General features: G+C 40.5%; 1 protein-coding gene across 2 annotated transcripts; it reads right to left on the bottom strand.

The window, feature by feature from the left end:
* Window positions 1-1,043: 1,043 nt before the first annotated feature.
* On the bottom strand, window positions 1,044-27,182 carry VIRMA (vir like m6A methyltransferase associated). Of its 2 annotated transcripts, none has more exons than XM_065753120.1 (24): window positions 27,112-27,182; window positions 23,737-23,852; window positions 23,422-23,508; window positions 22,984-23,032; window positions 22,189-22,357; window positions 21,767-21,889; window positions 20,943-21,227; window positions 19,063-20,215; window positions 17,611-18,102; window positions 16,442-16,596; window positions 14,971-15,053; window positions 12,125-12,218; window positions 11,450-11,994; window positions 11,033-11,268; window positions 10,188-10,440; window positions 9,111-9,328; window positions 7,734-7,866; window positions 7,104-7,256; window positions 5,500-5,660; window positions 5,178-5,274; window positions 4,045-4,211; window positions 3,581-3,912; window positions 2,507-2,650; window positions 1,044-2,048 (listed from the first exon to the last, which is right to left on the bottom strand). In XM_065753120.1, the coding sequence occupies exons 1-24, from the start codon at window positions 27,172-27,174 to the stop codon at window positions 1,891-1,893; spliced, it is 5,466 nt and encodes a 1,821-aa protein (XP_065609192.1). In that variant the 5' UTR covers window positions 27,175-27,182; the 3' UTR covers window positions 1,044-1,890. The 2 variants fall into 2 exon arrangements, with proteins under 2 accessions (XP_065609192.1, XP_065609193.1); XM_065753121.1 differs by having other exon boundaries at window positions 19,063-20,212.

The following is a 27,182-nucleotide window of genomic DNA, read 5'->3' as shown; positions in this document are numbered from 1 at the left end:
CACCATGTACTTTAAACTGTCAAGAACAAGTACTGTAGGTTTACATATTTATCCCATGCCTGACACTTTTCATTTCCAATTCCCTGACAGAAAACAAACAATTCATATCCCTGATGCTTTCAAACACAGTGATGTTTATAAAAAAAAAATTCAAAACCTTAAACCCGTGTTCGGCTTGAAAAAATACTTATGCAGTACTCCTTTAAAAAGTAGCATTAATACCTGTAATGCCTGAGAGCTCCACCCAATTTAGCCATTACAGTCGCATCGTTCGTAGAATTCCATCTCGCTGTTTTCACCATTTGGAACACCGTGTGACTCCCTGTCATTTTTTTGTTCACGTTCCTTTAGATAACGACAAAAATGCACACTTCCCTTTAAGTGCACCCACTCAATCCATGGAAGCTTACCGCCTTGTATGCTACGTCAGCTGACCTTGTGCCAGCTCATCAGCTCGCAAACCGTGGGACGTTATGGCCTCGAGTCTCCCACAGACTGCTCAGCTGGGGCCTTCTGTGGTTCAGCTAAAAGCCATCCTGATTTAGCCAACCAGCACAAAGCCAAAAATAAAAATCAATTTAAAGTGTGGCTGTACTTTAGAAACACTTGAAACAGGTTGTTCAGGTTAACAATACCAAACAGACTAGCTGTCCAAAGTAAGTTAAGACGACTTAAAATACTATAACTGGGCCTTATGTAACTCGATGAAGGCCTCTTTATAGCACTTTTGTAATGCCAAGAGACTATAAGTGAAGGTCAAGCTCAGCTAACAGACAGCAAAGCTCATATAAAAAAGGAATGTGGCCCTTAAAAGAACTGCTACTCCTCACCCCATCCAAAAATGCAACTGAGAAGGAATGCAAGAAAGTAAATGTGTTCTATCAGCCTATGAGTATAACATGAAAATAAATTTAGAGGTGAAGCTGCTGGTAACATTTCTCCATGACTTCTACTTGCAAACATTTCGCTCTTTGCAGTATATGAATTAAAGAAACAAAAATCTAGGCCGTCTACTCAAAGGGAAGTTTTAGTATTACTGCTTCACCATGTGGTTGTCCAGCTTTCACGTCTATCTACGCCCTTTCCTCAGCTACATAAGCCAGCAGATGGGCAGGCACCAATTACCTCCAGGCTCTCTGGCAGCATGGGTATCTTGCTGTTTAACCACAAAGCATGATCTGTTTTCCAGCAAAATAACATGCTCCCCAATGCGTGAACTGGAATTATAAAGGAAATACCAGGATGTCATTCTCAAAGTCACCGACAGATTTTCTATGAATTTTAACAGGTGCAAGGTCTTGCTCAAGCATCTAATCAGATTACCAAAAATGTACAAAAAACCCCATATATATTAATCCACGGAAGAATACAAACATAACTGTAATTTCAGTCAATCTTCTATCACCACCTACAACTGCTCTTGGATGTACCTCAATCATTAAGAACCAAGACCGGCTAAAGAAAGGGCTAGTGGCTCTAAACCTGAGAGAAAAAACTAAAGTTGTCTTACGTACATTTATATAGAATTCTCTTGCAGTAATAAGTCACACACAAAACGTCTGTACCTTGCTTTTGGCACAATTCATATTTTAGAAGTCTTTCAAGACTTAACGAGGTTCATTACTGGATAGTCTACTGTCCACAAAAAAATTAAAGCGTTCTCTCAAAAGGAACAAAAAAAATATATATACAAGTGTACACAAAAAAAAAAGTCTTGAATTTTATTGGAATTTCAAGTCTTGTATCAAACAAAAACTTCTCTTCGGACAAAAATATTCTCTCGGTGTCCTCCAGAAACCAGCAACTCTGAATTGGTCCTTTAGTGCCTCCGTTTGCTTTGTCATCTTCACAGAAGTCCCTGCGGGTGGGGCTGTTCCGTGAGGTCTCATTTTATCGTGTGAAGGAACGTACATGACGACCTCTTCCACTGCCTCCACTAACAAACTTCCCTCTTGAGCCACCACTGCTACTACTATTAGCACTTGTCCAAGATGGTCCAATTCCTCCGCGGCCTCTGGAAGCACGATCGCGAGGACTCGGTCGGTAGCCTTAAAGCAAAGAAAAGTATACTCAGTTGGAAAAAAAAAAGAAAAAAAAAAAGCCTAGGTGCAGCAGGTGCTGTGAAAGCACGGGAAACAAAAACAAGACGAGACACAAACTGGGTTTGTTTTCTCCTTTCAATTTCCACCTTTCTTTTAGGCCAGCATTTTTGTTTTGACTGGTTCTAAAATTACCGCGTAGCTTACGAAGAGAACTGAATTGCAAAAATCTGAATGCAAAGTTAAGGTTCTGCCATCGAGTGTTCAATTCAGCAAGTTCTAGGGATTACAGGACAGTTCGTACGAAAGCACGTATTTGACAGTCTCAGTGACAACTGTTCATATATGCTTAAAAAATTTGCTGAATTTCAAGGTGTCTGCGGCATCCTTGCACGGTTTCATTTGTAAAGCAAAAATGAAATTCAAGGAATTTTCTATAGTTCGATGCCCATATGAATACCATGTACCTGCTGAACTTAATGGTCTCAGTGGTGGCAGTGGACCCCTGTTAAAATTGCTTTGACCACCTCTACTGTCATTGTAGGTTCCTCGCGGTGTACTCTGTGCGCTCCAGCTTGAGCCTCGAGCGCCCTCGCGACGGCTGTAGTTTCCTAAACGGGGAGAGAATAACCCATACACTGTAGAGTTTCTTTCACTTCAATCTTCACAATACTCCAAGTGGGTAAACAATATTTACATCATTCAAGTAGATAAATCACAGAATTACAGCAGTTGGAAGGGACCTCTCGAGATCAAGCCCAACCCCCCTGCCAAAGCAGGATAGAATTACTTTGCATTAACATACACTCGGTATTTTAACTCAAAGCCTACAAACTACTTCCCCCTGGTTCTGCACGTAGCCCAGTATCTACTTTTCAGATGTGGTCTCACATTTTAGATTTACATGATCTGCTGTGTAATTAGAGACCTCTACTGCTTTAAGTATTTGTGGTCAAGCAAATCCCAGTATCAGTGACTTTTCTAAACGGAAGTATTTTCCATTTCCTCTGTGGCGACTTGTCTTACCTACACGATGGAAAGGAAAGGAATGCAACCATGTCCATGTAAGAAAAAAGTTTTAACACTGTAGCTAGAATCTCCAGGTCCAATGAAACTGCATCTTGATCCTGTCAAAATCTTCCATCCTTTTATTCAAGCCCCATGGAAATCCAGAGGCGTACTGTGATGCTTGACTTCAGTAACTACTGTATCAAAATGGCAGAAGGACCTTGGTATTTTTCTGACTGTGCCTCTGAAACACTCCAAGAGTTGCTATACATGAGACGGTGACATCAAAAAGAAAACAACTCTCCTTTTGTAAGAGCGAGGGGCAGAGATGTAACACAGGAACCTGGCAGTTTTGTTTCAGTTCTACAGCACATGAGATAACCTTTTCTAGTGCCAAACAACTTCTTTCCTTCTGCATACACTACATCAGAAACGTCTCGTGCCAGGAACAATTACTCTTGTGGAAAATCTGGCTAGTATAACTGAAACATTTTCAGCATGCATTTACTCCAATTCTAATAAAGGAAGCATACCTTTTGAAGCAGGTGGGGTAAAGAACCTGTTCTGACTGTGAAAAGCTCCCCGTCCTCCACGATTCCCTGAGAACCCACCACGTGAAGAAATCTTCTGCGATACTTTTGGTGGCCTTTTTGCCGGTGGTATCCCATCTGGAGCAACCACTTCTTTGCTCTCTGCAGCAACAAAATCGTCCACGTGCATGGAGGGTGGTCTGCTTGTGTTCTGTTTCCTCTGGCGGAAGATATCGTGTGGTCGGATTCCTTGGCCAAATCCTCCCCTGCCTCTTCCTCTTGGTGGTGGCACAACGTGAGCTCTCTTTGCAGGCTCTATGTACTCAGATTTTCCACTGTCATGACAAACCATGGTTTCTTTGGTTAATGTAAAAATTGGGACGTGCTATTTTAAGAGTACCTGGCACTTTGAGAATATACAGAACGGTGCTAACCACACCAACTGTTACTCATTAAACTCATCCTACCTTGAAGTTATGAAAGTCTCATGCTTGTGCTTGCCAAGTTTGAAACCCTTCGTGGTTTTAGTCCGACCAGGAGAGGATGGTTCTGACAAAAATGACCTCTCCAATTCTGCTTGCAAGTCGAAGTCACTGCAGCCCTTCTCTGACAGTTCAATTAAGTCCACTTTCACCTGTAACAACAATAACTATGAGCCCCTCTAAAGAAAACATGCACTGTGATGGATGAGAATCAGTGAAGGTCACAACCCAGCCCAGCTCCTCCCACTAGTGCAAAAAGCTCCATCCTCACCCTTCTAATGCAATAGTGTCTCAAAAGAAAAAAAAGCAGAAACAAAACAAAACAAAAAAGCAGTAAAGCTGCAGCAACACTGCCCTCATGCACCTGAATCTCCACAAAGGGCTCAACTTTCAAGCACTGTTCCATTTACACTGCAGTCCCATAACTTTATCAGTGCTGCTTCTTTGTGTGAATGAACTGTTTGGGCTTTGCTTAAGAAATCAGAGGACTTCTATCTTTGCATGTAAACACGAAGGAGTAAAACTAAAAAAGAGTGAAGGCAACTGAGTCAACAGAAACAGACTTTTTGTCACACAAGAAGCTTAAGAAACAACTGCTTCATGTAAAAGTTGCTGAGTTTTGTTACTGTATATTTTTCAAAGTGACGCTTAAAGTTGAGATCACAGAAATCAAGTTTCAAGTAACATGAAAAACCTACTCAGTTTCATTTACTACTGCCTTTTTTCCCTCACTTTTGTCACAGCAGAGCAAAGATTTTAAAACAGAGATGAGATCCTTTGAATATTATTGCAGTGACGGAAGACAAGCATGCAAAGGACAAAACAGATCATGTTCTTTGTCTCCATTTAAAACAAATCACTGAAGGGCCACAGCAGCAATTAAAAAAAAAGATGTTAGGACTGAGACAACTATTCCTCTAAAGGAGATGACTCGTACATTAAGAGCTCTATGGAAGGTGCCAATTTTGTGGCTGCTTGTGTCAATTTGAAGGTGTTTGATAATAACCCTTTAGCAAATGTCAGCCTTCCTGAATCTGGGTCAATTGCCCACTTGCCCACCTAAACCTCTATCCCAGGTTAACCCTTGTTTTTAAACCCACTTGTGAAGCTTTTTTTACCATATCCAGATCGGTGTCTATTTCTTCAGCCTGAAAGGGTGAGAACCACATGGACTTCAGCTGGTCGTCCATCACATCTGCCAACACATATGTAGTCCTGCAACAAAATAATGCCAAATGCCTGTTTGTATGTGCACTATGACCAACTGCAAGCACACACAGCTCCTCAAGCCTGGGGTGAATACTGCTGCCTTATCCTCAACACCTGTATGAAACTAAATATACTGGTAGTAGCAGGGAGGGGAGTAGTGACTTCAGTGCTGTTTGGATCCTGTTTGTAAGTAAATCACAGGCACTAAGCCCACACATTTAACCATTTTACCTGTTGTTAAATAAATTCTGAAGAGAATCTGGTGCAGAAAGGATAGGCTCTACATCCTGGTCGCTCAGTGGACAAGCATCACCTGCTGATTCCAACATTTGCCTGACTCCAACAATGTTGTCCAGTAAAGATTCAAGGCCATCATCCTCCTTAGAATGATCCTATATGACAAGACAGAATTTGTTACCCTCCTCAAAGAAATAAACATATTTTTGTTAATTATTCAAAAAAGACTGCACAGAACAGTCCATCTGTCCACAAACAGTGAAGCTAAGGCATGCAGTAAGCAAACTACAGCAGATTGCTCCTCAGTATGCCATGAAACAGTCACCACAAGCACATTCCTCACTAGCTGACACAACAAGCTCTGTAACAAGGCTCTACAGCACGTGTAACCTCCCCAGGTTGAAATTAACCAGCCCTCTGCTAGAGCATTCCAACATCCTAAGTGTTTGTCACTCTTCCTTCTGCACAGCTATGGCTTTACTCTTTTACCACAGACTTTGAGGCAGGGATGATGGACAGCAGGAGAACACACTGGAAAGGTGTTAGTGACCAAAAGGATGTGGAGCAACTTGTGGAGCAGCAATTCTATGGACTCTAAATTAGCTGTCTGCTGCATGGCAGTCAGCAGTGATGTAGAATTAGATTTAAATATGAGAATTTGGTCTCTAATTGGAATCACCAAAACACTGGATGGTTGGAATCCTGCAAAAGTCCTCTAGTCCAACTGCTTGAAGCAAGGCTGCCACCACAGCCATATCAGCTCAGCCCTAACTAACTTCATCCAATGAAGTCTTAAAAAAATGCTGAGATTCCACAGCCCCTCAGGTAGTGATTTTTTTTTTGTTCTCCCTCTCCCACTCCCTCAGTTGTGTGAACCTGAACCTCCAAAGCCACAATCTGGGGCCATCACTCTCTGGTTCATCTGTATGAAGCTACAAAGAAGAATTTGATTCCATCACCTTTGTTACTATCCTCAAATTGCTGTAAGCAGCTATGAGACAGGGGACTAAGTCCACATTTCTCATCCCTTCTCCATAGCACGTGTTCTCTAGGTCCCGGACTACCTTGTTTGAACCCTCTCAAATTTCCCTACAACTAGTAAGGAGTAAAGGAGGCCAGAGATGAACACAGCATTGCATGGAGGGAGACACTGAGGCCCCCTCATCTGCTGTCCATGCTCCACCCAGAATTGCACAGAACATAGTCTTGGTTGTTACAAGCAATGTCCAATGCTCTATTTCAACCTCCCAGTCAGCACAACCACCCAGCCCAGCCCACACTGAGGCATGGGGTTGCCCTGCTCTCACTGCGTTTTGCCTCATGACCCATACAGACCTTCTGGCTGAACAAATCCTAAAAAGTTTATTGAGGTCATTATGGTTCATCATTTTAGCCTCTCCCTCAACTTACCATCCTACACAAATCCACTGAAGATGTATCCATCACTCACATCTCAACCCTACTGGAAACTTCCTAAAACAAGAGGAGCGTACTGCAGAAATGTACCCCCTTCTCATCAAATAGGGATAGTCTAAATGGCTTTAAAAGCAGTCAGCTATCAGATTACAACATGAACCCGACTGTTCCAATTCTTTTACCATAACATGTTTTTCCAGATCAAGCAGTATGTTTTCTGGGGTTTCCTCTTTGCTCTGCAGTAGATGTTTTAACTCTGCAGTGGTTAGACCCAACGTTCTGCCTGGATGAGATCCATCCACTTCCATAAGGCTCCCGTCATCTCCACAACATCCCTAGAAAGCATGAGAAGTGGGAAATAAGTACACTGAAATATTCGTAATACTTTTTATCAAGGTCAAACTGTCATTCCGTGGGCCTTCTTTAAGAAGCAATTCTACCATCAGACTTCTTTTTTGTGCTGCCAATGTCACTTACCGGAAAGAATCAAGATGCCACTTTTTTCCTACTGAAAGCTCTTAAAAGCTCTTATTAAACATGCCCTACTCAATTTTCATTTTTTACCTGGTGTAGGGAACCTGCATTGGCAGGGGGGTTGGACTCGATGAGGTCCCTTCCAACCCCTATGATTCTGTGATTCTGTGATTCACAGATTTTGTTAAAAAATAAAGGTGACCCTACTGCTACTGATGGAAAAGCCTTGCAGAGCAATCTATGGTCACCTGCTTTCTGAAACAGCAGTGACTGAATGCATCTCACACTGCAGGTTTCAGAGAGCTGCAGCTGAATTTGTTCAGTACAAAGCTACTTACCAGAGTATCAGAGTTGAGAAGCTGTCGCATAAAATCCAGGAAAGAAGAGGCCAGTTCCCCAGTGTCTTTGCTGAAACTAGTGATGATGCGCTTTAAGACAGTGTACAGAGCACTGCTGTGTTTTCTCAGAGAGCTGGTTTTTCATTGGTTTTGGTTGTTTTTTTAGGAAAAAAAGAAAAAAACACTTTATTAGTGCATACACTGTGACCATGCACTGTAACTTATCGTAATAACATTACAAAATGAATTTAAGTTCCATCACTACTGAGCTTTGATTACAAAGCTGGAGCTTCACCATTTTCTCTGCACTCAACTGTTGTTCTCACCAGTGCTGTCCACAGACGGCTCAGACACAGCTATACACACTACAGCAGTACCTCAAAACCCTGCACAGTGGTGTTCACATCTCGTGGAGGAAAAGAGAATCACAGAAACAACAACACCTCTAACTGACTTATTTTTCATTTACAAGTCGTGCAGCTTGCTGGTGGCTGAGCAGCACAGTTCTGTAACACTGCTTAGAAGCATACTCTGAGCAGCCTTTCAGCAGCAGTGCTGCAGATACCTCACACTGTATCCCAGTCTCTGCCCCTCACCTTCAGTGGACAGAAGCTGGTCAAATCCAGGACAGGGAAAGAGGCAGCAAAACAACTTAGCACTGCCCACTGCTCGTATACATTCTGTTCAAAGCAGAGTGGGCTTAATACAAGTAGCTTAACAAAAAACAAACAACAGTTCTGTTTCAAAAGCTCTCATTGCCAGGTGGTCAAGACTTGAGCACTGTATCTCATTCTAATCCTCCAGCCTTGCACTGGCAAACTGGAAGGCACAAACCCTTTTTTCCCCAATGTTTTGTTTCTCGAGAGAAAGTGCTCCTGTGTGCCCCCTACGCAGATGATTCAGAGGTAAAATCTCAAGGGAAGAAAAAAGAAAATTAATAATAAAACACTGAAGTCTTGAAAATGAATAAAAGTTCAGGTGCCTTGTCTTCAATATTTCTTACTAGATAGAGTGATCCCCTGCTCAGTATGCTGTATGGGACAGATTCTACTATGAGATGTTTCATTTTCCATACAAAAAGCATAAGAAAGCCTAGGCACTTTATGGTGTTATAAAACCATTTTTTACTAGAACCATGACCATTTAAGTATTTATAAATCTCTTCTTCCCAATGCTATTTTCCTCTGCATTTTGAAACAGAAAAGCCTTATAGATTCTCACCAAATGTTGTGCTAGCACACCACTATTTCATACTCTCATATTACATCCAGGACTCCTAGATGGGGAAGTAAGAATTTATAAGCTTTCTAAACCTCCGATTCCATATTGCAGAAGATTTTAATGTTAAGTTGTTGGAGATATCTTAAGATATCATACCTCTTTAAGTGAAAGAAGCCGTAGTCATGCTCTGTAAGGAACATCATTGTTCGAATACATGTCAGCAGACAACTGTAACTGCTCTCAGAGTTGGTTAATGTTTCCATTAGACAGTCACAAATTGATGGCATCAGATCTTTGTTTGGCAAGGAATTGGAAAGCTGCTCTAATTCAGACACAGAGCCTTCGGATGAACTGGGTAAAATGAGTGCAATATCCTACAAAGAGAGATAATTATGCACATAGAAAAATGCATTTAAAATACAAGCAGCAAGTACAAACCACACAGCATGCCAGAAACACCAGGTTCTTTCACTACTCCTTCATCAGCACGTTCCCATATTTGGCAGTTAGTACTGACTAGTGAAGCACTCACCTAGTGTACCCTTTCTAATGTGGTTCTGTGAAGGAATAAAACCTATCACTGATTTTTTTTTTAAATATGAAAGCTACTCAGGATGAAAAGTGACAGCAAAGCCACAACTCAATGTCAGACAGTAAGGGAGTAATATCCTTGGAATTATGCTTCTTGCTGAGGGAGTCAAACTGTCCCTTCATCTCAGATTTAGAGGCTGCAAGCACCACTTAGGAAATGTAACATCTACTATCCCTTAATGTTTTATGTAACATAACACAAGCTTGATTTGCACAATGCATTTGCATAGCCAAAGACTCCTGCTTAAATGCAAGTGGCTGACTGATCTCTACCAACCAACTGTGCTCAAAAGTCATTTGCATAAATGGATCAAAGCAAACAGATGCAACTAGTAAGATGATGAAGTGCAAATCTATGCACACAGCTAATGAGAAACAACCCCGGCTACTCCAAGAATCAGCTGACCACCAAAGCAGCAGTCATAGTGATTTATGTTCAAGAATATGAAGAATGGCAGCAAGTCTGGCACAGCAACCAACCATACAGAATTTTTTACTTTTTGTGTTTTAACAACATCAATGAATTTTTCCTCTTACGGAAAAACAAGCAAACCAAAAACCCACAGGCTCCCAAGAAATAACTTCATTTAATTTTTCCCTAAAAACTGTCAAAACACATTATGCATTAAACATAAAAAATACCTGATCACAGAGGGACTGCAAAAGGGAAGTTACGTATTCTGCGCTTTGCTGATGAGTGACATTGTCTCCAACAGACCGCATTAAAGCCAAAAGCTCCTGGAAAACTTCTCCATACTTTTCATCACCTTTAGTAGTTCCATTGATAAGATGCAAGATGGCCAATTTGCAAGCTTTATGTGAAGCCAGGGCATCCAATAAAGCAAGTAAACGAGTAGTCTGTCCAGTGTACTGTTTCTCTTTATCTTCTGTGTTACTGAAAGGATATCAACACAATCTGAATATACAAGGAAAAGCTGTCTCAAAGTGATCTAAAAAACTAGAAAACCAATTACTGCAGGAATCCATATTTTAAATGAAACACTGTATGTACTTATACTTTATTTTCTTTAACTTTCACTAAACAACTTTCAGTTGCATCAGAATTTAACTACGCATTTAAAATAAATAGTACTGATTGCTTCCATCTCTTCCACCTTACAATTATCTACATATTTTCCTGCTGACATGCAAATCCCAGTAACATCAACTTATTTAGTTCAGACAATTCCTTTAGAAAAAGTTCACCAAACAGAAAAGTCTTTGTGGGGACAGCCTGAAAAGAGCCTTCCCAAAACACTTTCCATACATGCACACTGTGAAACAGTAAATGGGTTACGATGCTGTTCCTTGGCAACATTAAGCATTATCAGGACACAGTATATACTACTGGACTGAGAATTCATTCCATTCATAAAAGGTGAATAGTATTCATGAAAGTATTTTTCTCTTGCTGAATCTGCTGCACCGAACCTGGGAGAAATTAGCAGTCCGTTAAATAAATGTTTGCTATAGAAAATTGAGGATACCTTTGTAAGTCTTCTACAATTAGATCCAATACAGTCCTCATGATAAGAAGAGCAGTAGGTGAAGCCAAGTCACACAGCTGAACGCAGATCCGTCTCAACATGTGCTGAATAGGCTGGCAAGAGGAACCAGAGAAAGACCGAACTATCTCTTGTATCAGTTTGGCCTGAACATGAAGGTGCATGCTCCACAGCTTCCTGGTGTTGAGTGCCACTGAAATATCATGTGGCTCAATTACCTGCAGGAGCAGAACAACAGGAGGTTATTCCTTTCAGCTTTCATCATAAAAACTCAGCTCTACCACAAGGCATAAACAAACCAAGGCTGTCCTCGTCAAAAATCTGTTATCCCACAGCCAAGAAAACAGTCTGAAATGGCTAATTAAAATTCTTTAAAAATGAAATAAATCTAAATTATACCTGAGTTGTCTGCATGGGCAGTGGAAGAGGCAACAGTTCTGACAGCAGTATAAGTCCAGAGAAAAAACCCTCAGGAATTCTCAAAATGGAGGAGAGAACCTCCTTCAGCATTAAGGACCAGGTATTGTTTGCCAAGGTTTCTTCCGAAATGGTAAGCTTTTCATTGACCCCCTGGGTAAAGGTCAGTAAGATATCAACAATGTCATTCTGAATTCTCTGCTCGTCACTATCTAAGCGGCCTGAGAGAGGAATGGAGCACAGGAGCATGTGTAAAGAAACAAGGGCTGACGGAACACGCATGTCCTTGAATTCAAAAGAGCCGCCCCTCAGAAGTTCTGTTAGCATGGTTTTAAGCAGTGTAAGAGTACAGCGGGCCATAGAAATAGTGGTCACTCTGTGAAGCGTGGTGCCCATGTTGACATGGAGCCGCCAAGGCTGAATGAGGATGCTGTTCAGCTTCTGGAGAACGCGAATGAAAGTGTCCATGCCCTCAGAAGAAAACAGCTGAATTACTGCAAGATTCCACTTCAGGTCTTTCTGTTGACCTGTGTGGAGAAGAAAAAACACTTCTGAATGTCTAATTCAGAAATCGCAGCCACGTTCTAGACATGTTTAAGTAAAAGAATCAGAAAAATAAGATTTCTGTGTTCAACAATACAAATGTATCTGTCGTACCTTCTACCATAGGTGGGGGACATGCAACATGACAAAGAACACGGAGTGCTGTAGGAAGACCGACGCCATCAGGGGTCATCAAACTGTCAATGTTCTTAAGACAAAAGTAAAAAAAAAAATAAAAAAAAACCCTTGCATTACAAGAAATGACTCTATATCAAGTGTGTTACTTGCTTTATATTCTTACACTGTTAAAAATAGCTTAGTCATCAGACTGTCGTACACATTCACATAATTACACAGAGAAGCAAATTTAATATAAATTACAGAGAACACATTTCAGTTCCAGCCATTTTCAACTTCATTTTTTTAAAAACTAACACACTATGCACACACTATGCCAATAACCTACAGTTACATGAAGAGCTCTAATGCAAACCAGGGACCAACGTATCAGCAAGTCCACCAGACCAAACCTTGGAAAACTAGCTATGCTCAAAAAGCTGCTACTATTTAAGGTATATACATATATTATAAACCTACATACAGACACAAGCAGATATATTCATCGTTTATCATTCACTGACTTTCACCCTCTACTGAAGGAAATGGAGGTCTTCAAGACTGTTTTCCAGAAGGGAGGTTTTCAGCTATCAAGATCCAAAGAGCAGACTTCAAGTTTCTGCTGTTTCAAAAAATGTTTCATATTCTGTACATCCAATACAGGCATTTTTCTGTTTGATGTTTTAAGCAAGAAAGGAAAATTAACAGCTAATGCTAAAAATCTATTTCGGTGAACTTAAGGGTGAGAATTATTCTCTGGGAGCTAGCCCCAGGAGAAAACAGTTGGCAGTTTCTTGGTGAAAACAACCCTATATTTGGCCTTGCTTAGTAATCAGAGCTGCAAAAGGAAAAACCGCTGCCTGCTCAATGCAGGTGAAAGAGCAACTTGTCACTGCCTGCAAAATGACTTCCCAAGAATTGTCAGCTGACAGCTCAATCTCCTGTGCTGATCACACTTCTTGGCCCTGGGTTTCCAGCTCACATGACCAGGATACACACCTCTGTAGGTTATTGGCACATTCATTTTTGTATTCCCTTCATACACAGAGGCAACGTACTATCAATTTCACTTCATCTTTATGTTGTTAAGTAAAAAAGGAAAGGCTTGTAACAACTCATAGGAGCAAAGATTCAGAAATCAATAGGTGAAGAATTGAGGAACAAGGCCACATATGTGACCTCCCATATTCTTAACAAGATTTCTTTTTTCCTCATTATCAGACTTGAAATGCTGTTCTTTTACCACTGCTTGCAACAAAGGCAAGTATGCTAACAAATGAGTTTTCAAAAGACACCTTTAAAATGGAACTTTAGTTCTAGATATTTTCCCTTCAGCTTTTCCATACCTCAAATACGTTAGTCTGAAGTTCTTGCACCTCTCTTCAATGAACAGCTGCTGGCTTAACTCTAAGCCTACCTTGGGTTGCACTTGACCTTACAAAACACCTCAGTATTTCAGACTGGAATCCCCATTCTAAAATATCCCATGTACCACTTATGCTATCTCCATTGCAAAAGCCATTGGTGCATTCTTAGAATCAGCACAGACTCAACACGGGCTCCTCTGACAGGTTATCAGAAACATACAAGCCACTGTGTCGCTTGCCCTACATGAGACTAGAATAAACTGCTGCTCCCTACTACTGCCACCTTTAAGATTTCGTGCTTAGGAAAAAGTGAGTTTAGACTGACTTCCCTTGTGAACAAAAATGTTAGCCTAACCAGTACCGTGGTATGTGCAGATTTCAAGGTACCATGTAATTTTTGACAGGGAAGGACTGAAAAAAAACTGTCAAATCATCAAAACTTGAGCACTGAAGAAATGACACATTTGTTGTGTCCCATACCTTTTAAAAATAACTGCAAAAAATACTGCGAGAAATTTTAGGTCCACACTACCTCTTTTTCAAAAATCTACCTGAGTCAAATACATATATATATATATTTGGAATAACATATATTCAAATTTGGTATTTAGTTACTCTAAGTATTCTGCAAAATGGAAGTTCAATTATTCCACCTTTTGGAAAGAAGCCACAAATGTGGCAAGAACAAAAAAGGAGGGTCAAGGTTTGCTTCATATTTTTATGGCAAACTAAAAGATCTAAACAGTTGGCATGAGAAAAAAAAAAAAGAAGAAAAAGTTGTACGAATTTAAGCTAAACTGACTCCAAACCCATTAGTTTTAACATTTCTGAATCAGACACAACAGGTTTAACCAAAAAAAGAGCAAAGAGGGGGAGTAATCTTAAAAAGGGTTCAAATCTGCTATTTTACAGGCACTCTCCCTTACCTCCTGCATCCTCGTTAATTAAATGACCAGCCAGCTGTGCTAATTAAACTTATTTCCACGTTTCTTCTCTGCACTTGCTGGTTTTCAGGTCAGCTCATGCTTATAGCTTTTGTAATGCAACAGAATACAGCTCCTCTCTTTTGTCCACAGAAAGGCAGTCAGTCCTGGCAACTACGTGGTAATTAACCTAATATTTAGAGTTTTTCAAGTACTGTGCATTACAAACCAAAAACTTCTATTATTTCAATCAAAATGTTCACACAGTGTTTGGATTAAAAACTCAAAATCAAATATCAAGATAGAGAAAGATTCATATAAAATAAGGCTATGTTAATTGCTACAAACCACACTGATTGTTTACATGATGTGCTCAGTTACCTGCAGCTTTGTTTCACTAAACAGCAAAAACTGTCCTGGATCATAAACTTCAATAGAAACATCTATTTTAAAATATCATCTTAGTATATATCCAAGATAAAATATCAAACTACAAAAAGCATAAGACTGTAGAGTACGACTAAAAGACAGTATCTAGCTGTATTTTACTAACCTGTTTGATATATTCAATGAGATTTGGGATACAATTTATTTCAAACCTAAGATTTTTCAAAGGTTCAAGCCACTTGCTGAGCTCTGGGGAAAAACAAAAACAGACACTTGCAATTAATCAGTAAATTGTTGATGCATTTTTAAATGTAAAATTTTATGCAATAAAAATGTTCTCAATTTACATAACAGGTACTAAGTCCAAGTGTGAAATCCATAAAGCATACTCCATTAGCACGCTGAAAGGCACCAACAAAAGCAAGACCTCAAAACAATCAATACACCTGACTTATTTTGCTTGTCAGCCTCAACACCCAAATAAATTCTCAGCTTGTTCTGTGTTATTTGTAAGTAAATGCATTTTAAGGAAGACACCTAGTGTCTGTCAAAACACTGTCAGATAAAGAAAGAGCCACTAAGGGAAATGGGTCATTGCTCTTTATTAACCTAACAGGTTATTAAAAACTGAAAACAAACATCCCATAAATGCCCAAATGGAATCAGTGTCTGAACCTATTCTCTCTGAAAGACTTTAAGCAGTAACAGTTTCTCTTTGCCCAGAATAACCTGTATGTCTCAAATCTTAAGGAGAGAGATTTCAAGTTTTTTAAACTCATTGCTCTTGAAAATAAGAAGAATGCAAAGGCCCAAAGGCCAAATGAAGGGTATGAATTAACAAATATTCTCAGATGGATGTAATGATCTAATAAACTAGATCCACTACTCACAAAATATTCTGATGACCTGGAGAGGCAGAAAGAAATAAAAGCACAGCTGAGGGGGAAATCAAACTGAAGTTCTGAAGAATTCTGATTTCTGTCAGTGCCTTTAAGTTTTTGGGAGAACCTGATGGAACATCTGGACACAGGAGTGCAGAGCACAACTCTGGTCATCACAGCGTTACTGTTCAGGTGCCAGAATGTCCCCAGCAGCCTTCGTCCAATCAGCTCCATCTGAGTCAACACCACTGAGGGAACATCCCATGGCACATCTTGGAGGCCAAAAGATTTAGAAACAAAAACCTGACTATCCTGTGCCAGTTGGCCCAGGTGCCAGTAAACAGTCCCAGGAATACATCCTTCATTTGTACATTCAGACCCTGTTAGCCTACACTGCTGAGGAAAGCAACAGAAGTTCAGAGTCTGCTCACTAACTAGTTGTTCAATTCTGAAATTTGCTCCACTAAGTTATTTTCAACACAAAAGTAATTTCACACTTCCTGCAATTATCCAAAATTCATGGTAGTTAATACTGCTTGAAAAATAATTTATCTATACAGAATTTCCTATTAAACTCTCATTAGCAGGAAAAAAATACACATAATATCTGTGAGTCAACTAATCAGATGCAGCTGGAAAAGGAATTTCATTACATACATTATCCAAACCAGATGATTGTCAAGTACCAATTACCCACATACAAAAGGTTTCTTCCATACATTCAGACAATCCAGTTGATAATGACACATACTGTACCTTGCAATTTGGTGTTATTTTCGTCTGCCTTACAAAGCTTCAGCAAAGGCGCCGAGTGCTGTTCCAGCATTTGGACATCACTGGAAGACTGAACCACCAGCAGAACAAGGATGCAGGCATAATTATAAGCAACTGACTTCTTAGACTTTGAGTCTCTAAAACAACAATAAGAATTTTCTTTAGATCCCAGCTAATGCAAATTGGCTTGATTTTCATACCTTAACACCTAAAAGTCTGCATAACGAACTTTCAGCAAGGCTTTCCCCATATACTTATCATTAAAAAAGAAATCTCCCCTATGCTTTTTGGAGTTTTCATTTTCATTTACTCTACACATACTTTAGCACCCATAAAAAATGAGAGCTGAGTGCACTGACAAGAGTTAAATAAACAGCAAATCTTTTTCTGTAACTGTCTCTGCCTTTCAATTCTTGCCTGGAAGTGCTGTTACCTGTTACAACTGCCTGTCCAGAGAACACGCCTACTTTTAACATATGTAAGAACTTAACAAAGAGATTCCCACCCCTGAAAAGTGTGCATTCCCAGATAAATCTTCCTCTTGAATGAAAACTGCCTGCTTACTGATTTTTTCATATAGCCAAGTGTCTGATCTATATCTTAACACCTTTATCATAGAATGGCCCGGGTTGAAAAGGACCCCAAAGATCATTAAGTTTCAACCCCCCCTGCCATGGGTAGAGTCACCAACCACTAGAGCAGGCTGCCCAGAGCCACATCCAGCCTTGCCTTGAATGCCTCCAGGAATGAGACATCCACAACCTCTCTGGGCAGCCTGTTCCAGTGCATCAGCACTCTCTGAGTGAAAAACTTCCTCCTAACATCCAACTTAAATCTCCCATCTTTGTTTAAAACCATTCCCCCTTGTCCTATTACTATCAACTCATGTAAATAGTCGTTCCCCCTCCTATTGCTACTGTTCCTTCAAGTGCTTTATGGATGACCCATGCAAATTTTGGGCACTAAGTATTTGATCACAACTGTGAGGTACGATTTTCAATAACACTGTTCTACTTAAGGTATTTTCAGCAAGTTCATGGTATAAAAGGAACACAAATTATTTAGTTATACTGAATTATTTTTAGAAGGCAGAGAAGGCAGATACTTCTGGAACGTAGAAATCTAAAGAATGAAAATATATGCATAATTACCCTAAAGCTTCTTTGGAATAGTACTCCATTAAAGTAATGAGGCTTTGGAGGTTTTTCTCCAGACTGAAAACATGAGCCACAGCAGATCTTCCCACAGGGTTAAAGGTGATCAAGTACAGGTTGTGAAGTGTCCCCAGCAGATCAGAATGGTCGGTTTCCTCACTGGCCGTGCACCGCTGAAAGTGGCAGAATAATTCTGAAATGCACTGTAAGGTCTGTGTGGAATGGAGGAGCCACAGGGCAAACGTGTCCTCATTTGCACCATCTGATTGGAGACCTTCCTCTTGATCCGGATCAGAAAACTGACAAAGTGCTCTAATCAGCAAGTTTGTCGCCTCATACTCAGAAATGAAAAAAAGGAGACCCTTCTGTGACTGTGCCAGGAAACGCAACAGATCTCGTATGGCTTGTAGCACACCTGGATGGGCACCTGTCACTGGAACAGACAGCAGCAAAGTAATGCATTCCAAGAAATGGTGACTATGAAGATACCTGAAAAAAAAAGCATATAGGAAAAGAATCAGTAACGTAACAATCATCTGCCAACACTGTACAACAGCAGAACGTAAAGCTACACGCCTCCTAGCTTCAGTACTTAGCTGCTCTGTGGACTATGAGAAACAATAGCTAATACTAAAGCAGTACAAAATTTTAAGCATGCAAAACCTAATACTGTTATAATATTTACAGGAGAAGAATCAGGAATGGTTTGGGTTGGAAGAGACCTTAAGGGATCGGCATCCACAGCTCCTTTGGGCAGCCGTGCCAGGATGAAACCAGCCTGCCAGTAAAGAAGATCCACCTAACATCTAAGCTAGATCCCCCTGCTTTTCGTTTAAAGCCATTCCTCCTTGTCCTATTGTTATTTGAAGACTGCTTATAGGTACTAATATTTAGCTGTGACCTATACTGCTGCTAACAAAGAAAACTGTTAGCATTTACAAAAATACTTTCTAGATAATAACTTGCTAACAGGGAAAGAACACATGGGATCCTATAAATAGCTGAATACAGACAGGCCTGAACTCCTCTGCCCGTGCTCTGGAACACTGAGCCAGCTCACAGAGAGAGGTAATTCCAGACTTCATCCATATGCATAGACATGTTCAAGGATGAAAAAGGAAAACACTTAGATCTGTACGGATTTTCAAATATGCAGTGGCGGAGAACCCAGCACAACCATCCAATTTATGAATGCAACTGACGTGTAAGCACAGCACCTGTAGTAGCAAGAGGTTAGCTTCTTTTTCTGTGCTGATAGGCTTGACTGAAAGCCAACACGTACATTAACATGTACATTAACCAACAAATTCTCACAGAACAATCCAGAAACATTCAATGAATACAAAATAAAACATTAAGAAAAGTGTCAGTCAACAATGTCATCCCTAAAAATACCTATACCAAGCTGGAGGAAACACATTCTAAAAAATGAACTTGCAAGAATCATACCTAAAAAGAACAGGATAAGGATCATCCCTTTCTGGAGGGCCTGTAATGCGTGCCATGGTTGGGAAAGATTTCACAGGCGGCTGAATCATTGTATGAGGAGCTGTTTCCATCAAATGGAAGATTTCTTCAAGAAGACTAACAAGCTTTTCCACCTCTCCTTCACTTATATTAGAAGATTCCAAAAGATGATCCATATCCATAGGAGCCTCCACATCATTCTCATATTCTTGGTTGGCTCTGTCAAGCCCTGCCAAGTCCTGGTCCTGTTCAGTCTCCGTGTGATTAGGAAGAGAAGGAGTGTTCTCGGCTAACTGATCAACCACCTTTTTAATATCTGACAGAATCTCATAGAAGTGGCATTTCTGGAGAATTGCAGAACCAGCAGTAACTACTCTCACAGTCTGATCTAACAGTATGAGTTCAAGTAGTTTCTGATAACCACTTTTTTCGTGTGCATCTGCACCACCTCTTAGAAACATTTCCATTCCCTCAGTTGTACTAATAACACTATCCAAAGCTTTAAAAGCATTAAGTTTAAGGGAGGAGGATACGTGGTCTGCAAACAACAGTTCAAACAACACATTAATAACTCCTGCCTGCAAGAGTGCTGTTATTCCTTGAGTCCCACATTCTCCTAAGGATGACACCAGTTTTGTCCCAGCTTTGAGCTGTCGGACATTCAAAGCAATAGGCTGCTTGAGAGCTACCTGAAGGCTTAAAGCTTGCAGGGTCCAGTCCACTAGCTGGGTGATGTAGTCTTGTTTTGTGTCTTTAACCTGCAGATAGCTCAATCCTTTCACTATTAAACTCGGAATCTCTTCTAAAGCAGTCACCCACTTCGCACCCCTCTCCTCTTGATATAATTCCAGCAGCTCTGTTAATTTAACTGAGGCCTCCACTGCCCCTGAATTTTCTTTTTCTGGGTCTAGGTCCTTTATTTTAGCAACTTCATTCTCAAATACAGTCTTGTATGGGCAGTTGAAGTATAAAAGAGGTCCAAGCTCCCTTTCAAAAGGTTCATATGTCACAGGAGGAACAGATGCCAGATCCTCTGGAGTATATTCAATATCAAAGCTCGGATATTTAAATGTTTCACGTTCCAGATCAGCAATTCCATCCTCATCACTTGAAATCTGCTCATATCCATCATCTCCTAAGAAGAAGAGAATTCAGTTATGAGAGAACATATGGATAACCCAGAAAATTACTGCTGAGAAGCTGCTCAAAACAGAATAATTAGGTATTCAAGTCAAACTAGTTAGAAAACAATCAGACACCAACATACAGAAAGCTTTCTCTCTTCAGCTATAAGTGGAAGTCCCAGCTGACAGACTATTTTAGGTAACAAGGGACACACTTAGAAGAAAATATAAAGCAAAAAGTTCTTTTGAATGGATTACACATGACTACAAGAATACTGTCAAATTTTCTTCTAATGACAGCATCTACCATTAAACCTCTAGTTCAAGATTTTACACAGGCATGGCTAGGAAACTTAAATAATTCAAGATGACAACTACTGACGTTATTATGAAAAAAATATATATTTAATAATTAACATAATGCTTACTTCACAGCTCCCCTCTTTCTTTAAAAATCAGATAAAATCCACTGTTTATTCTTACCCACAAAATTTCTGTTCTCCCTTTTTCGTGGACCTTGACAGGAAGATTTACTATCACGGAATAAATATCCCTCAACAAAATACTGTCCTCCTCAAGAACCATGGGCAAGGCACACAATGGTGCAATGAGGCAAGCAAAATGAGATACATTTCTCCACACTACAAGTCAATAGAATCGTACTGATCTTTTGCACTTCCTTTTTTCTCAGTTTTTTTCTTTATTTTTTCTTAATTTGCTATAAACTTCTTAACTTACCTTCACCTTCTTCCTCCTCTTCACCATCTTCTTCATCTTCATCCTCCTCCTCCTCTTCCTCATCTTCATCAGGAATACTCTCTACTGTATGTCCATCATCATCATCATCCTCCTCCTCCTCCTCAACATCCACATCTTCTTCATCATCTCCTTCTTCTGGTTGATCTTCTTCCACCTCTCCTTCATCAGAATACTGGCTTTCTTGGTGAATGGATGTTCTATCAGGAGAAATGGGCTCAAAGTAATCCTCCCTATGGTCCACATCATCCTCTTTTTCTCCAACCACTAAAATAAAACAAACAAAAATAAATGTTCAAGAATTCCGAGTGTATCTGTGAAATCCAATGCTCAGCAGAATTTTACAACTTTTCATTACACATAGTATTGATTCAGAAAGAACATCATGAAGAAAATCTTCAAATATTTTGGCAGAAAACAAGCAACAAGCACTTATTTCAGCAAGGCTGTAAAGACGTATACACAGAATTCTTGGCACTTTTAAGCTGTATAGAGCCCACAATGCAGTGGATGCTGCCAACAGAGAGATGGAGGGGAAGGACAACAAGTAACAGTCAGTAGAAAATGTATATATAATACGAGCAGTATGATCAAGCAGTGTATTGATCCACAGTTGATATTCTTAAATCTACTAATTTTTAAATTGATAGAATTTAACATATCTGACAGATTACTGTTCAGATCCCTTCCCTAAAATGGAATCTGTCCAGCAGCAGTAACAGCAGACAGAAAACCTCACACTGGACGCCTAACAGAATTCTGCCTCCACTAATCAGCAGACAAAGCACAGTCTGTCCCCACTCTACCTGACACTGGCATAGGTTCATCCTCATCATCATCAGGAGGAGGAGGGCCCGGAGGTGTCCTTGGTCCCCTCGGTTGTGGCCTTGGAGGACTGCCATTGAACTGGTCTTCCTTCTCTCCATCAACTATATTTATTGTGAAAACGAAAAGTCACTTTTAATGGAATCACAGAAATAGAAACAGTATATTTTAGCTTCTCAGCACTACTTCAGATAAAGAAACAGTTTAATTTCCCAGTTATTTAACCCATATTTTGCCTCAGCACAATATGCCAGGTTGTTTTCTGAAATCACTTTTGATGTCAACAAGAATTACACTAATAAGTAAAACTATTAACAATATAGATGCTTTTTTAAAACATAATCCAGGATTAAAATTAACATGGTTAATTGTCATTTTTTACTTTAATGTTATCAAGGCTTACCATGTTTTGGGGTTCTTTTCAAACCAGGCTGTTGCTGGGGAGGAGGAGGTGGAGGTGGGGGTGGAGGAGGTGATTCTCTGTCATGAGTTATTACTCTGTCAACTGAGCCATATATTGCCAAAGTCAGACAATTGTACCACCCCCTCAGAACCAATCCATCTGTGTTGACCTGTTTGCATTTGTTTAAAAAAAGAAATAAAAAAAAAAGAAAAAAATCACTTTAAAACAACCACATTAGAGTTATTTTTGTATCACTGTATCGATATCTGCATAAAAGCAAAAATGGAGTACTGGACATTACAGTACCTCTTCAACCTGCATTTTGAAAACAGAGAGAACTTAAAATATATAAATCAAGAAATAAGTAATCCTCCACTAAAGGCATTCAATTACTTGCAATGTGTTGCCTAATTCATACAGCCTGTATCGTACCTCCAGTTAAAAAAGGGAAAAAAAGAAAAGTATTAATTACCAGGGCCTGATCTGAATGAGATAAACCAAACAAAATTGAAGAGAATATGATTTGCTGCGGCATGCAGCAATAACATTCTGATTCATCTTTGCTCATAACGTATATTTCTATCAGCAAGCTCAGGAAGAACTGCCAAGCAGTCAAGTCCTCTACAACGTGTGCCACTCATTTAGCATCTATAATGCAGACTCTGAAGAACCTGAGCTACAGGCAGGTTTTAGAATAAGATCTTAAACAGTGGACACTTTACTCAGTTCCATCACACCACACTTTATACACAGATGACAGACGTAGAAAAGGAGGTTTAAATCACATTGCATTACCTTTGCATTGGGTCTGAAAATAATTGAAGTGTTCTCATCGTATTCGAGGCTGTTAAGTAGAATACACAAAATGACTTTTCCATTACTACAAAGCATTTCACAGAAATTAAACATGGCAGTACTAAACAGATAGGCCAACGATGAAATATTGCACAAAAACACACACTGAAGAACAGGAGTGCAGAACCACTTATTTTCACATAACACTTTCAATTAACAAATATGAGATCTGGAAATTTAAAAATAACATCTTTTAAGGAACCTCTGACCTCGCACAAGAATTGAAACAGAAGGGCAAGAAGAATACAAACTCCTTAGCAAAAGGCAGAGCAAACATGAGAAGTACAGGAGATGTAGATGTTCTGTGCTCAAAACTTCTCAAAAATTTTTCTTTTAAGATAACTAATGAAGTCTTGAAGTAATTGTGAAAGTGCTTACCTTCCCAGCCTATCAAAAACGGGGGCACTTGGCTTGCTGACATTGTTGAAAAACAAGTCCAGTTGAAATGTGTGTGGGGATGTCTCCCTGGAAAAACAATAAAGGTAAAAACGAAACCCATCAATCTCCTTATCACAGTAAGTAGGACTAACAAGGAAAAAGCTTTAAATAATACTGTTTAAATGATTCCCCAGAATAATTACAAGAGCAGCAGACATGCAAATGCTGCAAATATCTTTTTAAGCAGGAAATTCTACTGAGATGTAGAAGTTGAAGAAAAACTCCCAGGAGGGCGTTCCTGAATCAGACACTCACCCATAAGCCCTGTTGTCAGGTAAACTCGTGTGAGCTCTCACACCCGGAGGAATGACACGGACTTCATTTATATACACCACACACGGGAAACGAACCACATCTATATTGGTACTCTGCTGCAAAACCAAGAAGAAAGAATGCAACACGTATAAACTGGAAGCAACATTACACATGCTCTTTATTGACCAAATTTTCGTTGGTAAAAAGTAGAATATACAACTTCAATTATTAAAGCACGACTGACTATACAGTTCCCTCTTAAATAATCTGGATCAACTTCTTAAGTAAAGAAAAGAGAAAGCATGTGCATGTGCTCTAGTTTTAAAGATTAGGGAAAGTTGAATTTCAAATGTAATATTAATGATAATAACAATGCTGTATGTCTGTTTCGCTAAATCTGTACAAAAATTCCACATGATTATTGTTTATTCAATTTTGCAATATTTGAAAGCCCATTCAGAGCACAGAAATAGCAAATGTAAAGAAATCTTACGCTTCAGCCAACCTAAAAAGTTACGTTTAAGCAAACTAGGAAGTAACTGTAAGCTCACTGACTTCCCAGATAGCAACAACCAAACAGTTGACCTGCTGCCTTGAGAAGTGCTGGCAACACCGTAGCACATGCAGAACTCTATGATGGTGAGGCAGTGACTGCTGGGGCAACAGGAGAAGGCAAAAGGGAAATTAAAGAGAAATACCTAGAAGGAACTAAGTTATCCTTTAATGGAGCAACAAGACCAACTGTGCAGCTGAAGTGTCTCTACTCCAATGGATGCAGCTCGGGAAACAAACAGAAGGAACTGGAAGCTACTGTGCTGTTTGCAAACTACAGTATAGTTGTCATCACCAGAACATGGTGGGATGATTCCCACAACTGGAGTGTGGCTATCATCGGCTACAAGTTGTCCAGAAGGAGAAAAGGAGAAAGGAGGGGTGGAGATGTCGCTGTCTACACCAGAAAAGGAATAGAATGTAAAGAGCTGTCCCTAAAGAAAAGTCACGAGCAAGTCGAAAGCTTATGGGTGACAGTTAGAGACCAAGGCAGCAAAGGGATCTTTGCGACCAGTGCCTGTTACAGGCCACCAGATCAGTCAGAGCATGTTGATGAGGCCTTCTACCTGCAGCTACAGTAGGTGTCACAATCACAAGCGCTTGTTCTGCTGGGGGATTTCAACCACATGGACATTTACTGGAAAAGGAGCCCAGTGAGCTGTAGGCAACCCAGGAGGCTCCTAGAACGCACAGAGGATAACTTCCTGAGTTAAGTAATCGATGGCCCCACCAGGGGGATGCAATGCTGGACCTGTTCCTCACCAATGTAAATGAACTAGTGGGTGACATCAGGATTTGAGACTGCCTGGGCTGTAGTGGCCATTCTAGGCTGAGACCATGCTCCAGAGGGACATGAGACAGGTCAAGAGTAAAATTAGGAAGCTAAATTTTAGGAAACATTCAGCTCATCAGGGAGTTAGTCAACAAAACACTCTGGGAAACTGCCCTCAGGCAAGGGAGTGGAGGTGAACTGGCAGATCCTTAAGGAGACTTTCTTCAGGTCATAAGAGCTCTCCAACCCCAGGTGTAGCAATTCATGAAAAGAAGGCAAGAGACCAGCATGGCTTAACCGAGACCTGATGGGCAAACAGAAGAGCGAGAAGAAAGTGCACAGGCAGTGGAAACAGGGACAGGTACCATGCAAATCTTGTAAGTAAGTTGCTAGGCGTTGTAGGGATAAGGACTGGAAAGCCAAGGCCCAGCTTCAACTAAACTTGGAAAGGGATGACAAAAAGAACAGGAAAGGCTTCTACAGGAACCTCAGACAGAAAAAGGAAGTCCTAGAGGGCATATGCACCCCTAGTGAGTGACACAGGCAGACTGGTAACAGCAGACAGGAAAGCTGAGGTACTTTACAACTTTTTTGCCCCTAAGTTCTCTGATAACTGCTCGCCACACAGCCCTCAAATATTTGATTTGGTAGGAGGAGATTAGGGGCACAAACCTGTGCTTAAAAGAGTTCTTGACCTAAGGGCTGAGGCATTACCATTAGGAGAAAAAAGGGAAACCTGCCGTGACAGGAAGCACAGCTTTATTAAACGAGTGATGGCTGTGGGAGTGCTTTGCTTTAAAAGAGGTATATTTGTCACACATAAGACTCAAGATTTCTGTAGAAAGGCCTACTATTGAGGAAGCCATGCTGCCAACAGCACAGCCCAGAGACACATTTCTGGTTAAATGATACAGGAGTGCATCTTGACAGCCATACAGCAACCTCACCAAGATCACAACTGAGTCCAGTTCAGACTTCCTCCAAAAAATAAATAAACCAAACTAGATCTGAACTGCATCATAATACCAAATAAATAATTTCATTAGAAAACTAAACAGTACTTTTCAAGATGAAAAATTTCCAAAGCAAGGCAGATGATTCATTTAGCTGGAGAATTATGAGAATTATTATAACATGAAGGTGACTTTACTACAATATGCAAAATGCATTTTGTTCTGTTTTTTTCTTTAATGAAAATTCAATCTAGTTCAGGCTTGAAAAGCATCACTAGCAAGAATCAAAGTGCCAGAAAACAATATATGCAATTAAAAACCATTCAGTAAGAGAGCATACTGTTCTGAGAAGAAGGTGAATGGAAAGCACTTTCTACCCAGCACTGTGTTAAAACAGTAGAGCAGAAATACAGTAGTGTCTGGCTAAGACTCGCAGCTAGAAAGGGAACCAAAATAACTTCTGGTTTATTCTTACTTACAGCATTAGATCAAAATGCTTTGACTTCTTTCTCTCACATCTGCCCCCACACAGAACTTCTTCCACAGTCTACACTGCACTTCAAATTTACCCCCTCATGGTCTCCTTCCTCCCTCTAGATGGAACCAAGAAGCTGAGCTGTAACACAAGCAGCTTCAAGTGAAATGGGTATGTGTAACCCCCCACTATGAAAACAGGACTGAAGTACTCGTTTTGCTCACAGCACGTGTAACTCTCACTGGTTGCTACGAGGAAGCATCAGCCATCTGACGAGTGCCCGAGGTGCACCCTTCTTCCCCACTCCCTCCCTCGCAATCGAGACTCCCAAACCCTACACTTCCAGCTCGCCTCTCCCCATTATCTCCAGGAAGGCCCAGTACCAGCTCCCTTATGTCCACCAGCGGGAAGACCCGGGCACGGCGGGAGGAGGCGGAGATGCCCTGTTCTGCAGAGCTGAGCCAAGCACCGCTCGCTCCCGCCTGGCCGCTCACCGCCTGCACGGGCCGTCCACGGGGACCTAGCCCGGCCCCGCTCCGCCACGCCTCACAACGGGCTCTAAGAGCATCCGGGCGAGCAGGAACGCAGCCGCAACAACCGAAAGAACGACCCCACCGCGTTACCTCCGCGCTCTGGTGCTTGAACGTGTCTAAAAACAGCAGCTCGGTCGCGGTGTCCACCGCCATCTTGGCTG

The sequence above is a fragment of the Cyrtonyx montezumae genome, unplaced genomic scaffold (assembly GCF_038088225.1).
Source record: "Cyrtonyx montezumae isolate F1298 unplaced genomic scaffold, pur_monq_1.0 scaffold_8, whole genome shotgun sequence".
Taxonomy (NCBI): domain Eukaryota; kingdom Metazoa; phylum Chordata; class Aves; order Galliformes; family Odontophoridae; genus Cyrtonyx; species Cyrtonyx montezumae.
This window is presented reverse-complemented; position numbering and strand designations above follow the sequence as displayed.